This window comes from Tachysurus vachellii, chromosome 20, assembly GCF_030014155.1.
Source record: "Tachysurus vachellii isolate PV-2020 chromosome 20, HZAU_Pvac_v1, whole genome shotgun sequence".
In the NCBI taxonomy this organism is placed as follows: Eukaryota; Metazoa; Chordata; class Actinopteri; order Siluriformes; family Bagridae; genus Tachysurus; species Tachysurus vachellii.
In genome coordinates, this window is record NC_083479.1 from 16295638 (window position 1) to 16315581 (window position 19944).

The following is a 19944-nucleotide window of genomic DNA, read 5'->3' on the forward strand; positions in this document are numbered from 1 at the left end:
TTTAGATCCTTTTAGAAACAAAGGAAGCCCATTTTGGCCATGGAGCTCCAGCTTGGGAGAAAATGGCCGCGCTGATGTTCAGCCCTTTCTGCTCTCTGTTGGAGAGACTGGCGCGCGACGCTCTAATAGCGCGAGCCGACATGGTGCTGAGCTCTGATTGGTCAGAACGGAAAAGCGGTGTTAACCAGCCAACTGCCCGACACCAAATACCGACAATGTTCAGCACGGAGCGAGACGTTTAAACGCTGTTTTTAAACTACAAACCACTAAAATCTCGTTTTTTTAAAGTTTAACACAACATCAATTAATATTAACGTTGACAACGATTTGTTTTCTTATGTAAAAAAAAAAAAGCTGCTTCCGAAACGGAAGCACTATATTTATACGTGTTTATTTTTAAAAATCGCAGTTTCGTGTGAGTTTGTGAAAAGTGTCGTGTTCATTTTGATTCCAGGACACATTGTGATAAGTAAAACAAATTCAATCGTGTCCCGAGTCAGTCCTCTATGTCCATCTTGTGTTTGCCGTCGATGTAAATGTACCCAGCACATTCGTCTCTCCAGCGAACATTGTTTATTTGTTTAAAAATCGACCCCAAAATATCAAATTCACCACGCAATACGTCTCGTTCTACTCAGATAACCGTGTCTAAATTAGTTCCCACGTATACAACGTTACTCGTTTGTTGTTCGAATAGAATAGTATCGCTGAATGTCGTGTCGAATCTGCAGCGTCGAATAAGCAGGCTAGCGCTCCATAGTGGTGTATTGTGGGAGAGACCCAGAGAGAAAGCCCAGGCTAGAGACACACAATATGTGTTGGCTCGCAAAAAAAGAGGCAGTATCTTCAAACCATGTAATGTAAATCAGCGAACGCGTACACAATTGATTATAAAACTAATCGATCGGACACGTTAAAATGTCCAGACCCGGAGAGAGAAGCAGAGGAGATGAAGATCACGGGAAAAGGCAGAGTTCAAGTAAGAGAGCTCTCTATTTTTTCTCTCTCTCCCGTTCCTGTGTAACGTGTGTTTCGGTGACTGGGAGACGCTTCTAAAAGCCCTGTGTTTGTTTACCCTTAATACTGGTGTTTGGAGACTTTACTAAACCGTGCTGAGTGTGTGTGTGTGCGCGTGCGTGTGTGTGTGTGTGTTCGTTCATCTGCTTTCACACAGGTTTGGCGAACGGCAGCACGGACAACAGCTCGGGAGAGAAACGGAGAGAGCACCACTGGAGAAGTTACAAGTTGATTATTGACCCGGCGCTAAGAAAAGGCTCACACAAACTGTACCGATACGATGGACAACATTTCAACGTACCGGTGAGCCACACACACACTGTACACGCGCTCTCGGTATAGTGAAAGTGACCGTAGACTACCCCGTGCAGCTCTTAGTGTCACCGTGACTTACTACTTATTATTATTATTGTTTCACTGATAAAAAAGCCTCTGTATCGATCTTTAAATGACAGGTGAAGTGAATTGTGTGTCATGCAATATCTGATTTTGTTTCTCATCAGAATCCCGGGATCCCTCCGGTGGACATGGTCAGGGACCCACGGATCGGTCGCTTGTGGACCAGGTACAAGGAGACCGACTTACCTGTGCCGAAGTTTAAGGTGCGACACGCACATGTTTACATTGACACCACTTAAGGCACGCGCGCACCTGCAGATCTATGTATCGTTGATCAGACAGCGATGGCACGCGCGCGGGTCGCCATAGTAACGTTCCAAACCGCACGCTGGTAACCGTAGGGAATTGTGGTGTGTGTGTGTGTGTGTGTGTGTGTGTTCAGTGGGATTTCCTGCACGATGAAGAAAAAATAAAATGAATTATTATTTAAAAAAAGGGGAAGACATTATAATTATAATAATATTAATAGTAATAATACGTTTATTTTTAATGTTTCCGGATATGTTACAAACACTGGGTTTGTCCTCGTGAATGCACGTGTCACATAAATAAACAGAGAACCCTCATGTTTATGAATGAATGCAGAGGAGTGCAAGAAATATACACGTGTAAACACTGATGCAATTATATTATGTATATTTATAGCTCATGATTTAGGATCCAAGAAGGTTTGTTTGTTTGTTTTTGTTTATTTATTTATTTATTTATTTATTTATTTATTTATTTATTTTACATGCACAGGATTTCTTGTACAGTGAAATTCTTTTCAGAGCATTATGTATAAAGTTGTCACGGTTATATTGAATATAATCTTATTCTTACCCCATAAACAATATGTAAAAAAAAGTACATTAGACTGAGTATTAATCCATTGATGATTATTTACAGATTGATGAATGCTACGTTGGTCGCGTGCCTCCGAAGGAAGTGACGTTCGCGAGGCTGAACGACAACATCCGGGAGGGTTTTCTTAGCGACATGTGCCAGAAATATGGCGAGATCGAGCAGGTGGAAATTCTATACAATCCGAAAAATAAGAAGCACCTGGGCATCGCTAAAGTGGTGTTTGGCTCCGTGAAAGCGGCCAAGGACGCGGTGCAGAATTTACACAACACCTCTGTGATGGGGAACATCATCCACGCAGAGCTCGACCCCAAAGGTAAGAGCATGAATATTACCTTATAAAGAGTGCTTATAAAGTCAGTCAGAGTTTCAAAGCGTCTTTTTTATTGTTATTCATTTAAAATCAGACTCATTCTGTTACAACGAAACCCCGACTCTGTGCTTTACGTTGTTTTTATCCGAAACGTCAAGAAGCCACCGGTTGCCTGGTAACCGCCGTAAACGATGCCGCACGTGGATGTGAGCGCGCGCACTCTGTCTGCTTCTTTACTACGTCTTACCAAACGAGTGCATTTATAAGATGTCAACAAAAACAGTTGTTTTGAACGTGTTTAGTCTGGAGATGGATGGTGTTTAAAAAATGAATGAATAAAGGTCTGAAAGCAGGAGTGACAGATGGATGAGTCGCGAGCTCCTGTTGCGTGTTGTTGTTATAGTTAGAATAAAATAAAAAAAAAAAACAAAGCTGATGAGTATGTTGTAGGAGTGTGTGAGTGTTCTGATATCGTCTGAGGTCGCTTTCCAAGTCTCTCTCTCTCTCTCTCTCTCTCTCTCTCTCTCTCTCTCTCTCTCTCTCTCCCACTCTCACTCTCACTCTCCTTAAAGAGACAGAGCCCAATTGATCACACTGTCAAATGTGAACTCGGTACTAAAAGTGTTAGTAGACAGTAGACCAACTAACATCGTGTTTAGACATTGCTCTTCTGAGTTCAAAGGGCATGAGTTCAAAGCCCTTAAACCTTAACTGCACAGTCATATGCATGAGATAAACATCAGTAATTCTGAATAAAAACGTTTAATTAAATGCCCTAAATGTAAAAAGACTTCAGAATAAATTATTAAAAACTTTCCCTTTGGTTTACTCTGAATGAATGAAGTTTTATTTCCCACCTCCAGCTGATGTTGTCACATTGTTGACCAATCAGAATCCTGTCTCTGGTTTGGCCCAGTATTCAGCTTAGTATTCTACTTTGCATTGGAGTAAAGACGCGTTCCTACATCAAATAAAAACTTCTGTGACAAGCACAAAACAGTAATTAACTAAACAAAGTCAATATTTGTTGTGGCAATCACTTGTCTTTAGTTTCCCAAACATTTTCTGCAGTTTTATGAAGAAACTGGAATTTTTTTACTGACCCAGTAACGCAGAAGTCAGAACATAAACCTTACAGACATAAGTAATTTAAAACAAAATAACTTTAGTATAGAACAGTATAGAATTTTGAACAGTTCTATACTGTATATTCATAGCATTATTTGACCGAATGCATATAGCAAATCTTTTTGCCAAAGCTTTTGGTACACGTGAAGTACAAATATAATTCAAAATGTCATAACCATAAAAACAAGCAACAGGGATATTCTAATAATATCATAATGTATATTATATTTGTAATGAGCACAGTGTGTGACCTTGGAAATAAGCACTTTTTTTTCTAGCTTTCCCAGCATTATAAATTTAATCAGTGTAAATAACTTTCAAGGAATCTCTATTTTTATTACAACTTTAAATTAACTTCATCATTTTTTCTTAGTCATTTTATGCTATTCAGTTGACCATTTTTTAAGTGTTTTAGCATTACATAATCTATTTAAGAGTGTCTATAACCACAAATGTCAGCCATAAAAAGTTGGTGCAATTAATTAATGAGTGTTCTATCTGCTCAGGTGAGAATCGGCTGCGTTATGTCCAGAGACTTATAAACGGGAGCTTTACACCCTTGACAGTGCCAGTGGGAGACGAGGAGACGAGTGAGGTGTCACCACGTAGCCTGGCTGAGGCTCTGCTGGTAAGCATTGTGTTACAATTCAGTACTCTGAGAGGATAAAATTGATGCACTGTTGGATAAATCACTGCAGATATTTCACGGTAATATCAAGACACAGTTTACCGGTGCATGCTTTGAAGCCGTCTAAAAGCGGAAAGAGAGTAAACATGATAAGGGGTTATTGTGAGACGTAACAGGTTTGGGGGTTAGAAAAGGGTTCAAGTAGATGCTCACAACAAGGCCTTCAGTATTAGGGGAAACTTAAACTATCTTAAATTACTACACATGGAAAAGACCATAAATATGGATCTTATCAGATGTAAATGTGCTCAGGTTGGTTAGTAGAGTTCATGTGTAGATTCTTTGGGTACAGTGTACCAAAAAGAAAATGTTTCTGAGTCAACAACTGACACAAAACTAGCATTATGCTACCAGTGGAAATGACAAGGAACAATAGGGTTCCTCACCTCACCAGCCAGAACCAGCTTTCACAGGATGGAAAAATAAAAGAAATTTTACTTTTTAAGCCCACTTTAAATGTTTTTGTTCATTATTTGCATCCACTGGATAACAGGGTTCTTTCCTCAGCCTTTCAGTGACATATAAACTACAGCACCCTCTGGTGGTTCCGCCTCAGCCTGCTAGGTAGAGGAGGCACCATACAAAAAGTGTCCAGTGTTTAGAACATTATGTTGGTGTCAGTTGTGAACTTCTGATTGAGCTTTGTGGAATAAACACAGTACACAAACTAAAGGTACATAGAATGTATGCAATCTTTTTTAAATGCAGCTTATGACCAATTAAATGATTCAGTGAATCATAAATACACATATCAGCGTTGTTAAATTTGTTTTCTGTTTGTACATCATGGAATCTCTAATTTTACCTTAAATGTTTTTTAATTTTGGACTCCAAGTTGCAACACTTAAAAAAATATATATATATTACATGCAGTAACTAACCAGTAAGGAAAACTTCAGTTTAATTTCATGCTAATTACATGCTCTGTGTGTGTGTGTGTGTGTGTGTGTTTGTAGTCATCTTGCGAACCGTTACGTCGCCTCTCTGAAAGTGGGTCCACCAGCACAAGCACCCCACTCTCCATGGACACAGCCTATTCAAGCCTCAGACAGGATGCTACACCCCAGTCACAGACAACACCTATCACGCCCCGCCCTTCTGGCACACCCTTCTCTCAGGACTCTGCTTACTCTGGCAGGCAGGCCACACCGACCTTCCAGCGCTCCCGGAGGCATGAGACCAAATTCCAGGATGCATACAACCGTCGTCCAGAGAGGCATTATGTTCACGGGGGTTACCGCGGCAATGCAGAAAAGCCTAACCTGCCACCTGAAGCTCCACCTCCACCCGTCACCCCCAATTTTAAGCCTGCATTCTCACCGTACCAGCCCCCCATGCCCCCTGTTTACCCCCCTGCTGAGCCTCAGTTTCAACAGTCAGAATACAGACACCCTCCTCCTCAAGCCCCGCCTCCTACGAAGCCCGAATTTCAACCAGAACCGCCTCCTATGCCCGAGGAAACACGACCTGCCACGCCTATCTCCTGTCCCTCCCCCTCCCCAGGCACACCCACTTTGGAGGCAGAGCGTCATAGCCTGGACTCACGAATTGAGATGCTGCTGAAGGAAAAGCGGACAAAGTTGCCATTCCTAAATGAAGGTGGAGACTCAGACGGAGAGGTGCGCATGGAGGGCAGTCCCATCTCGTCCTCCTCCTCTCAGCTATCCCCCATCCCACCCTCGTCTGCCACCCTGCGCACACCCCGTCCACCAAGCACCGGCCTCGAGGATATCAGCCCCACCCCACTGCCTGACTCAGATGATGAAGAGCCCATCGCAGGCACTGCCTCTGCTATACAACACCCACAGAGCGCCTCACCTTCAAACACACACAATGTGGGTGGGCCACATACCCCAACAGACAAAGTGGATACGGTAAGACACGTGTTATAAATTCATTTAGATCGGGTAAAAATACATCCTGCACTTTCAAACAGATTTATGTACTTAGTAAAAATAAAGATACATTAAATTTACGTCCAACAATAATTTATATCTGTCAAAGCAGACACACCTCTTTACTATGGATGTCTTAATATTACATAACAGTAAGTTTATAACACCACTAAGTTTACCAAAGGAGTATAGATGTGACAGGTATATCATTTCATCAAGTTCCCTGTCCTACATAGCGTGAACATTCTCTTCAGAAAGGTACGTTAGCACGTATTTCTGAATGTCAGGAGCATAAAATGAAAGCAAATTTGTTTAATTATAGAAAAATCCATTTAACATTTACCTGAGAAATGCTGAGCATTAAAGCATTACATACAGCTCATCTTTTAAGCTTGTGAATATTTTCAAGATATTACTTCATTCTTGAGAAATATTACAGATAGTTACACATCTTTTATTCATTATTAACATACAGACTCGACACAATGTACCTTGCCGAGCTTTTCCAAAAAGAAGAATAGAAAAAAATTCCAAAGCATACATTTTGTTATTGTACAAGATAAAATGCATTAGAATCACATTCAGTTATTGATAATGCATGTTATCAATATTATTTCCAGAATATTAAAAAAAGATATAACAAATCCCCACGTTTTCCACAATTCTGTCTTTCACTCTAACCGGATAGGTGCTTTGAGGGAATAAGCCTATTGTGGCTGTAACTGAAACACCGCCTAATGACGTCTTCACTCACTGGACCTCTGTGCCTATAGCTGTATGCATAAAGAGGTTTTACCCAAAATATTTGATATTACAAGTTAACTCAGTGAATCTTATGGCAGGTGTAACAGATTTCAGTGTATTTTTGTAATATGAAGGGATTTAGGACCCAGCAGAAACATAGCAGTTGGTGTAGGAAGTTGTGAAATCCAGCCTGAAACACAGCCTTGAAGATAACATCACAAACATGTGCTCCTCTTCCACTGTGTTCGTATTCTATATGACATCAAGTAAATGGATAACAGATTTCTTTCTCCAAGGAAATTAGTTTTTTATTAATATATTACGTTTTACTGTACGTTTACTAGCTGTTGTCTGAAGCTCAGGTTGTTGTACCATTGGCTTTTTTTCTTCTGTAAGCTATATGGAAAAAAAAATTAGAAACAAATATCCTTAGGTATGTGTGAATAAACATCATCCAGAAACTCTGTGTTTAATTAAACAGATGACATGGTTCATTTTAAATATTGAGTGCTGTGTATAACTAAAGCGAAAGTGCTTGTGGGTGCGAGCCTTATTTCATGAGCCTTATTTTATGGAAGTGAACAATAAGCCCTCACTTTGTGTGTGTGTGTGTGAGTGCAGAGCTGAGCCAAGCACTTTCAGTTCCTCTCTACCACATCAGGGTGTTACAGGAGGGAAGACAATGCTCGGCCGTTTCGTGCTGCACTTCCTGTAGAGCTGGAGCGGCTGCATTTCTGCTTCCCCCACTTACTACACAATGCAGTACTCGAACCCCTGAGTGTGTACTCTCAAAAAAAAAACAAGCTGAGCCTGTTTTTAAAATGTATAGTTCATTCATCAGATGTTCATTCATGCAGATGTGTGTTACACAGTACCTCTTAACCCCTAGTGCGTACTTCTTGGTATATTGACAAAGCATCGTATTGTATCTGAGCTGTAAATTCAGCTCAGTAATGCAAGTATTTTCCAATGTTTATAGACCCATTAAGCTGTAAAATAAAATTTAATGGAACGCTGAACCTCCCTGGACCTCACTTTAGAGAAACTGTAAAGAATTAGGATGCATTTCTATATATATATCTATCTATCTATCTATATATATTTTGGCTTTAGTGTCTGTTTGTAGAAATACCTCCTCTATTTCATCATGATGTCATTTAAGACTTCAGTGGTTTTCACTGGTTCTTAAAAGCTTAAAATATATTATCAGACTTTATATTTTGCTCATTATTGACAAAATCCCTATGCCTTAATAGCTCTGCTAAACATTCTGGAGCATATCTGTCAGTGATTAGACATTAGGTATGGTCTGTTCAGACTGAACTCAGCCTAAAGCCACATCGAAATCCCATTAACAGCAGCTTTAGCTCAAACCGGTTGTGTACAATACGTCTCAAGAACATCCTTTAAATATATTTGATATACTTTATATGCCAGTCTGTTTAATGTGTTTTTGTCTTTCTGTTGCCCCCCTCTGTTAGTTCTTTTCCTTTTTTCAGGATGTTTTTTAATACAGGCTGTTAATGAGGACACATTTATAATGGTTTTACTCTTTACTCTTCTGTTTGTGTGTATATGTGGTGGGAATTTTACTTACGTTGATCTTATCTTTCTAATCTCTCTGTCTCCAGGGTAACCAGTCATCGGGGGAGGATATGGAAATCTCTGATGATGAAATGCCAGGCACACCCAACTCCAGCGACTGCGCTAAGGGCATTGTGGTGAACTCGGCCCTGTCCCCGATAACCCCTCAGTCCATGCCACTTCCGCCACCTGGCTTCCCCCCTCTGCCCCCTCCTCAGCCTGCATACTCTATACACCCTTCTCACTTGCCCCCCCATCTCTCTGCCCCACCTCCAATGCTGCCTCCAATGCATCCATACCCACCGGGCATGATGGCCATGATGCCTGTGGATCTGATGAGCTGTTTGCCTCAGTGGGGCAGCGTGCACATGTCATTTCAGATGCAGACGCAAATGCTGAGCCGAATGGCACAGAGCCAGCGCGCTTACACTTACCCACAGTTCCTAGGGGGAACGACCACAGCAAGTGCGGGCGCCATGCAGTTCAGCAGTCCCTACCAACCCTTGTCCATGGTGAACACTCCCAGTGGTGGACACACACAGTCCTGGCATTTACCTAGCATGCCCAAGTTTAACCCATCAGTGCCACCGCCTGGCTATGAGCTGAAGAAAGAAGACCCTCACAAAGCCACGGTTGACGGTGTGCTCATGGTCATTGTCAAAGAGCTGAAGGCCATCATGAAGAGAGACCTCAACCGCAAGATGGTAGAAGTGGTGGCCTTCAGAGCCTTTGATGAATGGTGGGAGAGGAAGGAGCGATCTGCCAAGGTGGGCATTCTGTCACCAATCGTTAAAGAAATATTTTACATATTTTCTAGTGCATAGTAGGAGAGGAAACAGTTTTTCATCACAGGTAACACCAATACGTATTGTGCTAAATCACACCACTTTTATTTGTACATAACAGCATGGTCTGTAGTGTGTTATTCCTCAAATAATTTCAAAACTTTAAGTTACTGAAAAAAAAATACATTTAGGATTTTAGCATAAGAGTGACAGACACTTTTTAATGTTGCTAAATCATAAACAAACAGAATATGTATTACCTACTAGTAGGATCTTTTTTTTTGGTGAATATATATATGCATTAATCTTATCTCTCTCTTTCTCTCTCTTTCCACCTTTCTTTTTGTTTTGTTTATGTCTCAGGCGACGTCCACCCCAGTAAAGACAGGCGAGGGGAAGGAGGACGATAAGGAGCGAGTGAAACCGAAAGAGACGTTAGCTTCCAGTTTGTTGGAGACATGGGGTAAAGGCGAGGGTCTGGGTTACGAGGGCATGGGTCTGGGTATCGGTTTGCGAGGTGCCATCCGCCTTCCGTCCTTCAAGGTATGGATCCTACCATTTACCACATCAAAATGTTCTTATATGGCAAATAACAAAAGCAAACGCTAACAGAGAAAAAAATCTAATGGTTTATGGACATTTCAGGTAAATATCACATGTTTAGCAGGATTGTAGCGGACATTTACTCAAATTTAATGTGAGATAGCAATAAAATAGCTTTTATGAAGTTTTGCTTTACAAAAACTGTTCAGCTGTTCTGTTTTGAAATGTGTCTATACTGTTTATATGTGTGTCTGCCAGGTGAAGAGGAAAGAGCCCCCAGACCCCATTTCCACAGGAGAGAGTAAGAGAGCTCGTCTGTCCACACCCGTAGACGATGAGCTGGAGGATGAAGGTGAGAGTGACAGCAATCTGTAGCCCACCACACACCTCACCTTATGCTGTTTGAGGGTCATTTAAAACACAGCTAGTTTTTAAAAAATGGTCTGACACTCTTTGTGGTTCTCTGTAGTTCAAATAGTAATTCAAAGTCAAACATTTCCCATTCTTAACATTAATATACACCTGCCTGACTGTAACTGAAATCTCCTGGGATTTTCAAAATATGACCTTCTTTAGTGTTTACACAGAATGGCGCAAAATAGAAAGCTTCCAACAAGGCGGAGATCTGCACCATGTTAAAGTCTGAGGCTACAGTACGCACAGGCTCAGTGAATCTGCATTTGCCTGGAAGGTGTACAGTATATACTGAACAAGTGTATGTTTTTAGAGTCGGAGAGAGCAGATGCCCCCTCAGACGGCACCCGAGTGGATGACGCATCCTCCACCAAACGAAGGCATGCGCGTCCTGTGGAGCTGGATAGTGAAGGAGAGGAGGAAGAGGATGAGGAAGAGGAGGAGACAGGCAAGGAGGAGTCGTCTGTGTCCGAGCAAGAGGACGAGGCCAATGTCGATGTCTCAGAGACACTGTCCTCTAGCAAAGTGAGAATCTTCAGACTAAACGGTCTAATTAATAACACAATACACCAGTAGCACCAGATATCCCAAACCATATACAGTCCCCTCCAAAAGTATTGTAATAAGTGCCAATTCTCTTGTTCTTGCTTAAAGGTGGGGTCTCCGTTGTTTGAGAAATGCTTCAGAAAACTGAGTCGGGCCGGCAAACAAAACAAATACAAAAGTAACGTGTAGCCAATGAGCAGAAAGGGGCGGGGCTTGTCAATATGGGTGGAGAGAGTGTTCAGTGCGCATGTGTGACATTAGCAGAAAGCGGTTTTAACATTGACATGGAGGATAAAAAACAAAAAGAAAGCGAAGAAAGGATTACGATAAGGCAAGAAGTAGGACCCGTTTTAATATAGGATCAGCTTTCCAGCGCTGGAGAGAACTGAAGGAGCGGGAAGTTGGCGCATATTCACAGATTGGAGTTTCCAGAGTCAATAACTCCTGAGCTAAACGCTGTTACTACACAAATAACACCTCTTTTCTATCATAGTAATGTAGAGACGCAGCTACAACCGTGTTTTGCTAGTAACAGCGTTTAGCTCAGGAGTTATTGACTCGGGAAACACCAATCTGTGAATATGTGGCCAACTTTACTTAAGACGCCGAGGCGCTTTTTCCCTTCTCGATAGGTGAGTAACGTTGGTTTTGCTTTGTTTCACAGAACTAATATATGCCGTCCTTTGCATGATTATGCTTGTGTGTCATTTTTGCTTTGTTTATCTCAATCGTATTGTTCTTCCCTTCATATATGTGATAAAGACACATTTATTTCCGGTAGTTGCCTGGGTTACGTATGTATGTGTGGGCGGAGCTATCAATACAGGGGTGGGATCCATTTGGGTTAGGGGCGTGTTTGTTTGGGTGATTTCAAATGTCAACATTGGCTTTCAAACAAAGGAAACCCTACCTTTAATACTGGAAGCATTGGGGTTGAGATCAGAAGATGACTGATCGGATTGTAAGCGTTTAATTCCTGATATTTACATCTAGACATGTTAAACAACTTGGAACATACCTTAGAACATCATTTATTTAATATGTAGCTGACAGTTGTCTCTGTTGCCCAGGTGTGATGTTTTAGGATAAAACAATAGCTCTGAAGGTTTATTCTTGGTCTGAGCCCCGGGTTTTGCTTGTGAAGACTGCATTCCTTATTAAAAAGGATAAACCAACATGAAGACAGAGAACTGTATATAGGAGAACATTTAAATATTTTATATCTGAGAAAACTGGAGAAATTGCACGAGCATTGGACATGGCCAATATAGTATGTGGACTGTCTTTAGGGCTTGACATTTTCCAATCTCTCCAGTGTATAGAAACACAAACAGAAAAAAAACAAAGACTTGGTCTTGCCAGTACTCTAGTGCTTCTGGACAGAACTAACAATAGTAAGTTTAGGAGCTGCAAAAGTCCTGGCAAATCTGACCACTGCTAGTGGCTGCATCTCAACTAGAAAGGTGACATAGTATTTAATACTGTACTGTGTGGATTGGGGCACAGCTCAAGCCTGTATTTCTCTAAGTATCTGATCTGTTTGTTGCCATTTTTTTACAGGAGGCAGAAGAGGATGTCGATGATCATGAAGACGGGAGCGAGTCTGAGAGTGAGAGCAGTTCTTCTGACTCGTCTGATGAAGGTAAATGTTAATGAAGGGTTCATTACTTGTGTCAATGGTCATTTTTACTATGTCATCAATTTAGTGTACTTACTAAAGCACTGTGCATGTTCCCAAATGTAAGAACACAACACGATTCAAAGAGGATTTTTGATAATGAACATTTTGTACGTGATCGATCATGATTATCGATTAGAGCTAACACACAGAAAAGGTTGAAGGTCCTTTTTTTTTTTTAAACTCCCAATAAAATGCGCTCCATTCTTGCATCTCTGATCAGGAAGCACCAGCTCGATGTCTTCTCAGTCCGACGCTGACTCCTCTGAGAGCGACAGCTCTGACTACGAGTCCAGCTCAGATGAGAAAGAGGACGAGGAGGAAGCTGATGAGCAAAAAGCACACAAGGTCTCCATGGATACAGAAGATGAAGATAAGGAGGTGCCGTCATCGTCGTCTTCCTCGTCCTCACCTTCCTCATCCTTTGAGGAAGAGGCAGAGATGGAGGCTCCTAGCACACCTGCGGCTCCTGTGGAAGAGGAGAGTGAGGTAGCACAGCTCGAGGCAGAGGAGGCAGGGAGCTCAGTCACTGCTGCTCAGGACAGTCTGCGGCAACTGTCACCTAAAGGACTTAAAGGTTGTCATTACATTTACATCTGTTCATTTACCTAATACACAGAGGTGAAGGGTTTTGGGATTAATAATAATAATAATAACGATCTATTATACACTTTAAGCGCACGTTTGTTAGCTAGTGGTGTTTGCCAGGATTTTCTCTAGTGATTGTCAGCTGGCTAGCTAGTCGTTTTTTTAGCTAAGCTATCAGAGTGCAGAGCTTTTTTTTATTTGCTTGATTTTCCAAAATCTTAAACATAGGAAATTAAGACTTTTTCATTTTGTATTTCCAGCAGAAGAGTTAGACATTGATCTGGAGGTAAGAAAGATGGAACCCCTCCTGGAAGGCTTAGGGACTCTGAGGCCTCCAACCCCGCCCCATGCAGAGGAAGAGGAAGTGCCTCGGACTCCAGGTCGTGATGTCCCTGTCCCTTTAGAAGCAGAGACATCCACTATTCACCTGCCTCTCCCCCCTGCTCATTCTGTCCTCCCGCCTCCACGCCTCTCAAGCGACGAGGACGTTCCTCGCACACCAGGTCGTGACCTTCCTCACCGTTTCAGCAAATCACAGAGCAGTGAAACAGCACCAACTACACCTACCATACCTGCTACACCTGGCACACCTAGTGAAGCCCCTCCCACAGGAAGCAGCTTGTCTCTCAGCAGCCCGTTCCCTTACCCTCTCGTCAGTGCCGGCATCCCTCCCACGCCTGGCCGGGATCTGAACTTTACCCCCGTTTTCCCAGACTCCCCTGCTGCTCTTCCGCTTCAAAGGAAGTCCTCCTCAGAAAAGCCGTTGTTCAAAGAACCTGGCAGTGCCACTTCCTGTTCTTCTTCCCCGCTTCCTGTTGTTCCATCTTCTTGTTTAGATGCTGCTACTGTGCCAACTATTCAGCACGTTTCATCAATAGAACTTTCTGTGCTTGACGATTCTGCTTCTGCAAAGAAGAAACCGGGCCGACCCAGAAAGCCTGCCATTGCTGAACTTGAGGATGCCCAAGAACTTCATGAGGCAATGCTGTCCCTTCCTACAGACCTCCCGGTGAAGGACCTGTTACCCAAATCTGAAGCATTACCAGAAGTGCTTCGGGAGGCAGATGGCTCGGCAGCATTGGCTCAGAAGGAGAAGGAAGAAAAAGTTGAAGAGGAACACAAGGAAATAAAGAAGGAGGTGAAGGATGAAGTACAGGATGTGGAACAGACAGTTATCTTTGAAGAGCCGCTACAGAAAACACGGGGTCAGAGGCGGAGCTGGGAGGAGCTCCTCCTCACCATGCACCCTACCGTGAGGTCACCTCCACGGCCTCGATTCCTGCCACGGTCTGAGTTTGAGGAGATGACCATCCTGTATGACATCTGGAACGAAGGCATTGATGAAGAGGACATTCTCTATCTCAAAATCACCTATGAAAAAATGTTGCAGCAGGATAACGGCCATGACTGGCTCAACGACACACTCTGGGTTCCTCACCCTCATATCCTTTACTACTAATCACTTCAGCATAATATCAACCTGTAGTGCAGTGTTTCTATTGAACAGCTGTGTGTAATTCTAGTCATTATTTTATTGGAAAACCAGAAACTTCAAATACACAAGTTGATTTTTGTGATATTTCAGTTTCTGAAATTCTGCCCAGGGTACACAACACCTCCTGTATCTGTAGTTGTTTCCTTAACCGCACTTTCTGCACTTACCAGCAGTGGCAGCCTGCCTGGGGGTAAGAAAAAACGGCGAGATGATGGTATGCGTGATCATGTGACTGGCTGTGCGCGTAGCGAGGGCTACTACAAAATCGACAAAAAGGACAAAATTAAATACCTAAACAGCACTCGGTTACAGTCAGACGAGCCTGATAAAGATATGCAGGTGAGTTCAACGTCTTATTACACAAACTGCATTAGTCACTGAATGATTCATTTCTTTCACATGCCATTGAACGTTATTAGTGTACATTAACGAATTGACTGATTTCTGTCACCCAGGGCCGGATGATCCCGGCTCAGCCTCACGCCTCAACACGAGCAGGCTCGGAGCGACGCTCTGAACAGCGCCGCCTGCTGTCCTCATTCAGCTGTGACAGCGACCTGCTCAAATTCAACCAGCTTAAGGTGAGAGTTCCCTCACACTTCCCTCACACACACACACACACACACACACACACACACACAAAACTAAACTGATTCATTTCCATATGTCATTTTTTTCCCCCACTTTTTAACATTTTTTTGTACACATTTCCTCCCCAGTTCCGTAAGAAGAAGATCCGATTCTGTAAGAGTCACATTCATGACTGGGGTCTGTTTGCCATGGAGCCCATCGCTGCTGATGAGATGGTTATTGAATACGTCGGACAGAATATCAGACAGGTATAAGCCATAAAGCGTCCACTGTTTTATCTCAGAACTTTCTTAGAGTTTTAAAATGCTCTTATTTATAGAATTATACAGCTGTAACAACTAGCAGTGGTAGAGGTCTGATGAAGGGACAGAGCAAGCGTGTTAATGAAGAGTTCATCACTCTTGTTATTTGTATTTATCTTTACCTTATGACTTTATTCCTTAACCACTCAGTTTAGATACTAGAACTTAGTACTTACTAAGTGTGTGTGTGTGTGTGTAGGTGATCGCGGACATGAGAGAGAAGCGTTACGAGGAGGAAGGCATCGGCAGCAGCTACATGTTCCGTGTTGATCATGACACCATCATCGATGCTACAAAGTGTGGAAACTTTGCCCGCTTCATCAACCATAGCTGCAACGTGAGTCTAACACACACACACACACACACACACACACACACACACATTGTGGGTTTTCACTTTTACTTCAAGAAACCTTTTATCTCTCATATAACAAATTCTGCCTAAAAATGGTTGATCAAACTTGCAGGTTCTTTCAAACATAGGCTGCCATCCCTACTCTTTGGTAACTATGGTAACCCTGTTAACCTGTAGTGATCTACTCTGCAGCATGTGTGATTGGCTAGAACGCTTAAATCACGTGATCTTCATTGCCTGTTGATTATAGCGAGTGATCAGCGATAAATCATATAATCACAGTTTCAGGGGATCTATTTAAAGAGTCACATCATCTTAAAGCCTACTGTGGCTCACAGTGTTATTACGTGTGTACTGGTAGAAAAGTTACTAGTGACTGCCCCATATTTCCCATGATGCACTTGAATCTCTGACGCCACAGCTTAATTGGAAAGGGGCTTTTGATGTATAGAATGTAGTTGCTTATTAGCACCATCTACTGGGGACTTAACTGCCAGGTTAACTTTTTTGTGTATTTGTGCTATTTTTAGTTATCATTCAAAATTAGATTCTTGCTTTAGTTGGATTTGTTTGTTAATAAGTTTACGCTTTAGCTTGATTAATGTTATCTTTGGGACTAAGCTTAAGCTATTTCATGTCTGCCATACAAGTATTCTACACATCCTATACTATTCGTCTAACAGTTCAGGGAAGATCCACATACTGTTGGGGGGATGTGGTAGATCAATGGTTAAGGTGTCAGACTACTGACCGGAAGGTTGTGAGTTCGAATGCCATGCAGCTGCCACTCCTGGGTCCCTGAGCAAGGCCCTTAATCCTAATTGCTCAGCTGTATAAATAAGTTAAATGTAAATCGCTCTGGATAAGGGCATCTGCCAAATGGCATTAATGTAAATGTAATGGTCATGTTTCCGTATAGTGTATGTACACAACACATTGTGGAATATCACTGAAACATTCCTTAGTCAGTTTCTGCCACACTGAACTAGCTTTCAGACTAATTTCTACATTAGCCAGGGAAATTGCTTCCTTTTCTATGCTTTCCTCATTTACATTTATGCCAGTTTGCCTATTATGTCAGTTACTACCTTCTGTCTCATTGTCCATATTCCAGTGTTTCACGTTTTTTGTATCGTTATTTTACAAAATTCGTAGCATGAAGTATTAATCAATGTGTTTTGAAGAACTACAAGTACCCCAGGCAAATGAAAATAGAAGCAGAGTGAATTTCTATAAAGAGTGGCCACGTCAACACTCTGTTACGCTGACGCCTTGGAGATCAGACATGAGCATAGAGTATGTCACAGGCTTCCCTTGAGACACATGAAAATAGTCAAATGCCTCTGTTTGAACAGCTGCTCATACAGCATCTGATTCGGAAGAAAGTGATCTGCCCTCTTCCTCATACGTGGGCTAACTGAAGCCAATGATTGGCTTGTGTCACTGATTGATAAGAAGGAGAGAATATGCCTTTCCTTCCACCCAGTATTTCCACAGACTGCTTGGTTTTATAGTCACGTACTCGTTAGCATTCTGTGGCCTGCATGGTTTAACAAGTCTATCCAATCAGCTGAAATCTCTGATACCTGCCAAAACGCTGTTAATGTTTCGCTTTGTGTACATGTGTCCCACAGCCGAACTGCTACGCCAAGGTAATTACGGTGGAGTCTCAGAAGAAGATTGTAATCTACTCTCGCCAACCGATCAACGTCAATGAGGAGATTACCTACGACTACAAGTTCCCCATCGAGGACGAGAAGATCCCTTGTCTGTGCGGAGCCGAGAACTGCAGGGGGACGCTGAACTAGCGCTGTCGAGCGGCGCAAAGCAGGGATGGTGTTGAGGGTAACACACACACCTTCCACCCTCCACTCTGCAGTCAGAGCAGCTACGTGTGTAGGGCTTTTTATACCAATAAATCCATCCAATGATTGTTTACACACCGGTGCTCTTTAGACCACAACATGAATTTTCTACCACTCTTCCACTGAGAGAGAAGGACGGCCACCCCAGTCACCCTTCCCTTTCCAACCTCTACACACTATTCGTTGTGTATTAGGAGGGTCTTCGCCCATCCACTTGCTTCTTTCCTTTTTTTTAAACAGACCTTTCAGATTTCTATACTGTACACCCTTAAGGATCCACACGGGCCCAGGCCTGTTGGCCACTATGCGCACACAAATCCAGACACACTACTCAAACCTAAGGCTTGCTCACACACGTCTTCTCGCACAGTTCTGTCATCTTCTACAAGTTTCCAACAGTGTTTGTTTGTTTTTTTGCCCCATTTGCTTATTTAATGCCTTTTGAAGTTGCTGTGTTTTGCATGTTTGTGTAAGTGTGTGCTGTCCCCTGCTGGCTGTCTACTGTAATTATCAGTCTTTGGAATTATAGCAAGGACATTTTGTTTGCAAAACAAATAAACAAATTGCACACAGATAGAGAGAGAGAGAGAGAGAGAGAGAGAGAGATGACTAGACCAGGTCAGACAGCATCTTCTGCTCAATCTGTACTAAGTATTTAACCGTGTCACATTGTGATAATACGGCATTAATTATAGTTTAATATATTATCACAAAAACATATTGTATTGGTGGGATGGTTCTGTCTGTTGGCTAAACATATGGAAAGCTCATGAAGAACACCAAAAAAAGGGACCTTAGAGGACAGAGGAAGAGTCTGCCGTAGTAAAAGTGCTAAACATTTCACGGTTTTAACGTCCAGCAAATGATAAGCTTGAGTACTTTAAGCTTTACTTAAGTACTTTAAGATTACAGTAAGAAAGTTGGTGTTTCTGAAGACATGCATTTTGAGATTGTTTATTCTATATCCATAGAGCTGCTTTAATACACCATCTTTTTTTTTTTTTACACCCGTTTAAAGCTGAATGCTTGGTTACTAATACCTAGTATTAATACTCTTACTCACACACACACATGCAATGTATTAATCAAACACAATGGCATCTAGTTACAGATTTCAAGCTTTATCTTACTGGTCTTTCCTCTAGTGCTTATTTTACACACTGCACAATCGTCACTTGTCTCACCTGTACAGTATTTTGTCCTTTGAGCTATATTATGCTTCCTCATGCTCAGTGATGGAACGTAGCATCATGCTAATTAGCTAAATGCTAAGGACAGGAAGTGATTTATATTTGGTGCCAATTTTTCTCCCTGGGTACATTCTAAGCAGCACAAGCTGCTTTCCAAACCCTGCTGTGTTATCTCAGTAAGAATGTGTGTGTGTTCTGTTTGTAACACTAGTACTTTATTCCTTCTTGCCTCCTTTCTTCTCATGCTCCCAACAGGGTGGGCGTGTCTGTCTGTCTCTCTCTCTCTCTCTCACTCTGCGTTTATGTTCATATTGTACAGATGAAATGTTTGTACAAAGGATAGGGGACTTTTTATTGCGATACAGTGAGACATTGAGTATCGGTGCATCTTTTTTTACCAGCAGAACTAATTTGAGATGAGATGATTATTTTTGGGAGAGATGATGTGTCAGGCTCTCCATTTAAAGATTGTTTCTTGTAGAAACGTCTTTTTTTCTGCCTGCTTTCCTTCAGTGTAAATACTCAGACTGTGAATATATAAATAAGTGTATATGTATATATGTATATGTATATATACATATATATATATATTGGAGGTGAGGGCTCGCTTGGCGCCACAGAGAGCGCGTGCAGGATTTCAGCTTGTGTCAAGCTTTATTTTTTATTATTTTTCAGTTTGTAAATTCTATGAAAGCAGTTTGACGTGTGTGATGGAGGGAGGATGACAATGCTGCATCGCTCCCTGACTATTTATTACACAAAAGTATGAAAAACAGATCATTGACAAAAAATAAAGGATGTTTTTTCTTTTTTGAATGATTTTGTTTCTTCTTCTTTTTCTAGTTTAAATTTCTGAATTAAAATGCTTAAGGAACATTTGGGTCAAAAACAATTAAAGTAAATAAAAGTTCACTTATCATTTAAAGCGGCTCCTAGCAAAAACTAGCTCTTTTTAATTCACCTCATTATCAACATAATTGT

The 19944-nt window shown here is 41.8% G+C and overlaps 1 protein-coding gene across 2 annotated transcripts; it reads left to right on the plus strand.

Moving 5' to 3' along the window:
- The first annotated feature begins 345 nt into the window (after positions 1–345).
- Positions 346–19779, plus strand: setd1ba (SET domain containing 1B, histone lysine methyltransferase a). Of its 2 annotated transcripts, none has more exons than XM_060896068.1 (18): positions 346–979; positions 1175–1320; positions 1521–1619; positions 2305–2575; positions 4207–4328; positions 5345–6262; positions 8659–9378; positions 9760–9939; positions 10198–10291; positions 10667–10878; positions 12460–12541; positions 12801–13154; positions 13426–14606; positions 14823–14999; positions 15116–15241; positions 15380–15499; positions 15753–15890; positions 17543–19779. In XM_060896068.1, the coding sequence occupies exons 1-18, from the start codon at positions 919–921 to the stop codon at positions 17714–17716; spliced, it is 5175 nt and encodes a 1724-aa protein (XP_060752051.1). In that variant the 5' UTR covers positions 346–918; the 3' UTR covers positions 17717–19779. The 2 variants fall into 2 exon arrangements, with proteins under 2 accessions (XP_060752051.1, XP_060752052.1); XM_060896069.1 differs by having other exon boundaries at positions 13429–14606.
- The last annotated feature ends 165 nt before the right edge of the window (positions 19780–19944 follow it).

Bases quoted from the DNA above. Each gene is read 5' to 3' on its own strand.
- setd1ba (XM_060896068.1), top strand. From the start codon at position 919: ATGTCCAGACCCGGAGAGAGAAGCAGAGGAGATGAAGATCACGGGAAA. The intron at 2,576-4,206 runs GTAAGAGCATGA...CTATCTGCTCAG, and splicing joins CGCAGAGCTCGACCCCAAAG to GTGAGAATCGGCTGCGTTAT. The intron at 15,000-15,115 runs GTGAGTTCAACG...TCTGTCACCCAG, and splicing joins AGCCTGATAAAGATATGCAG to GGCCGGATGATCCCGGCTCA.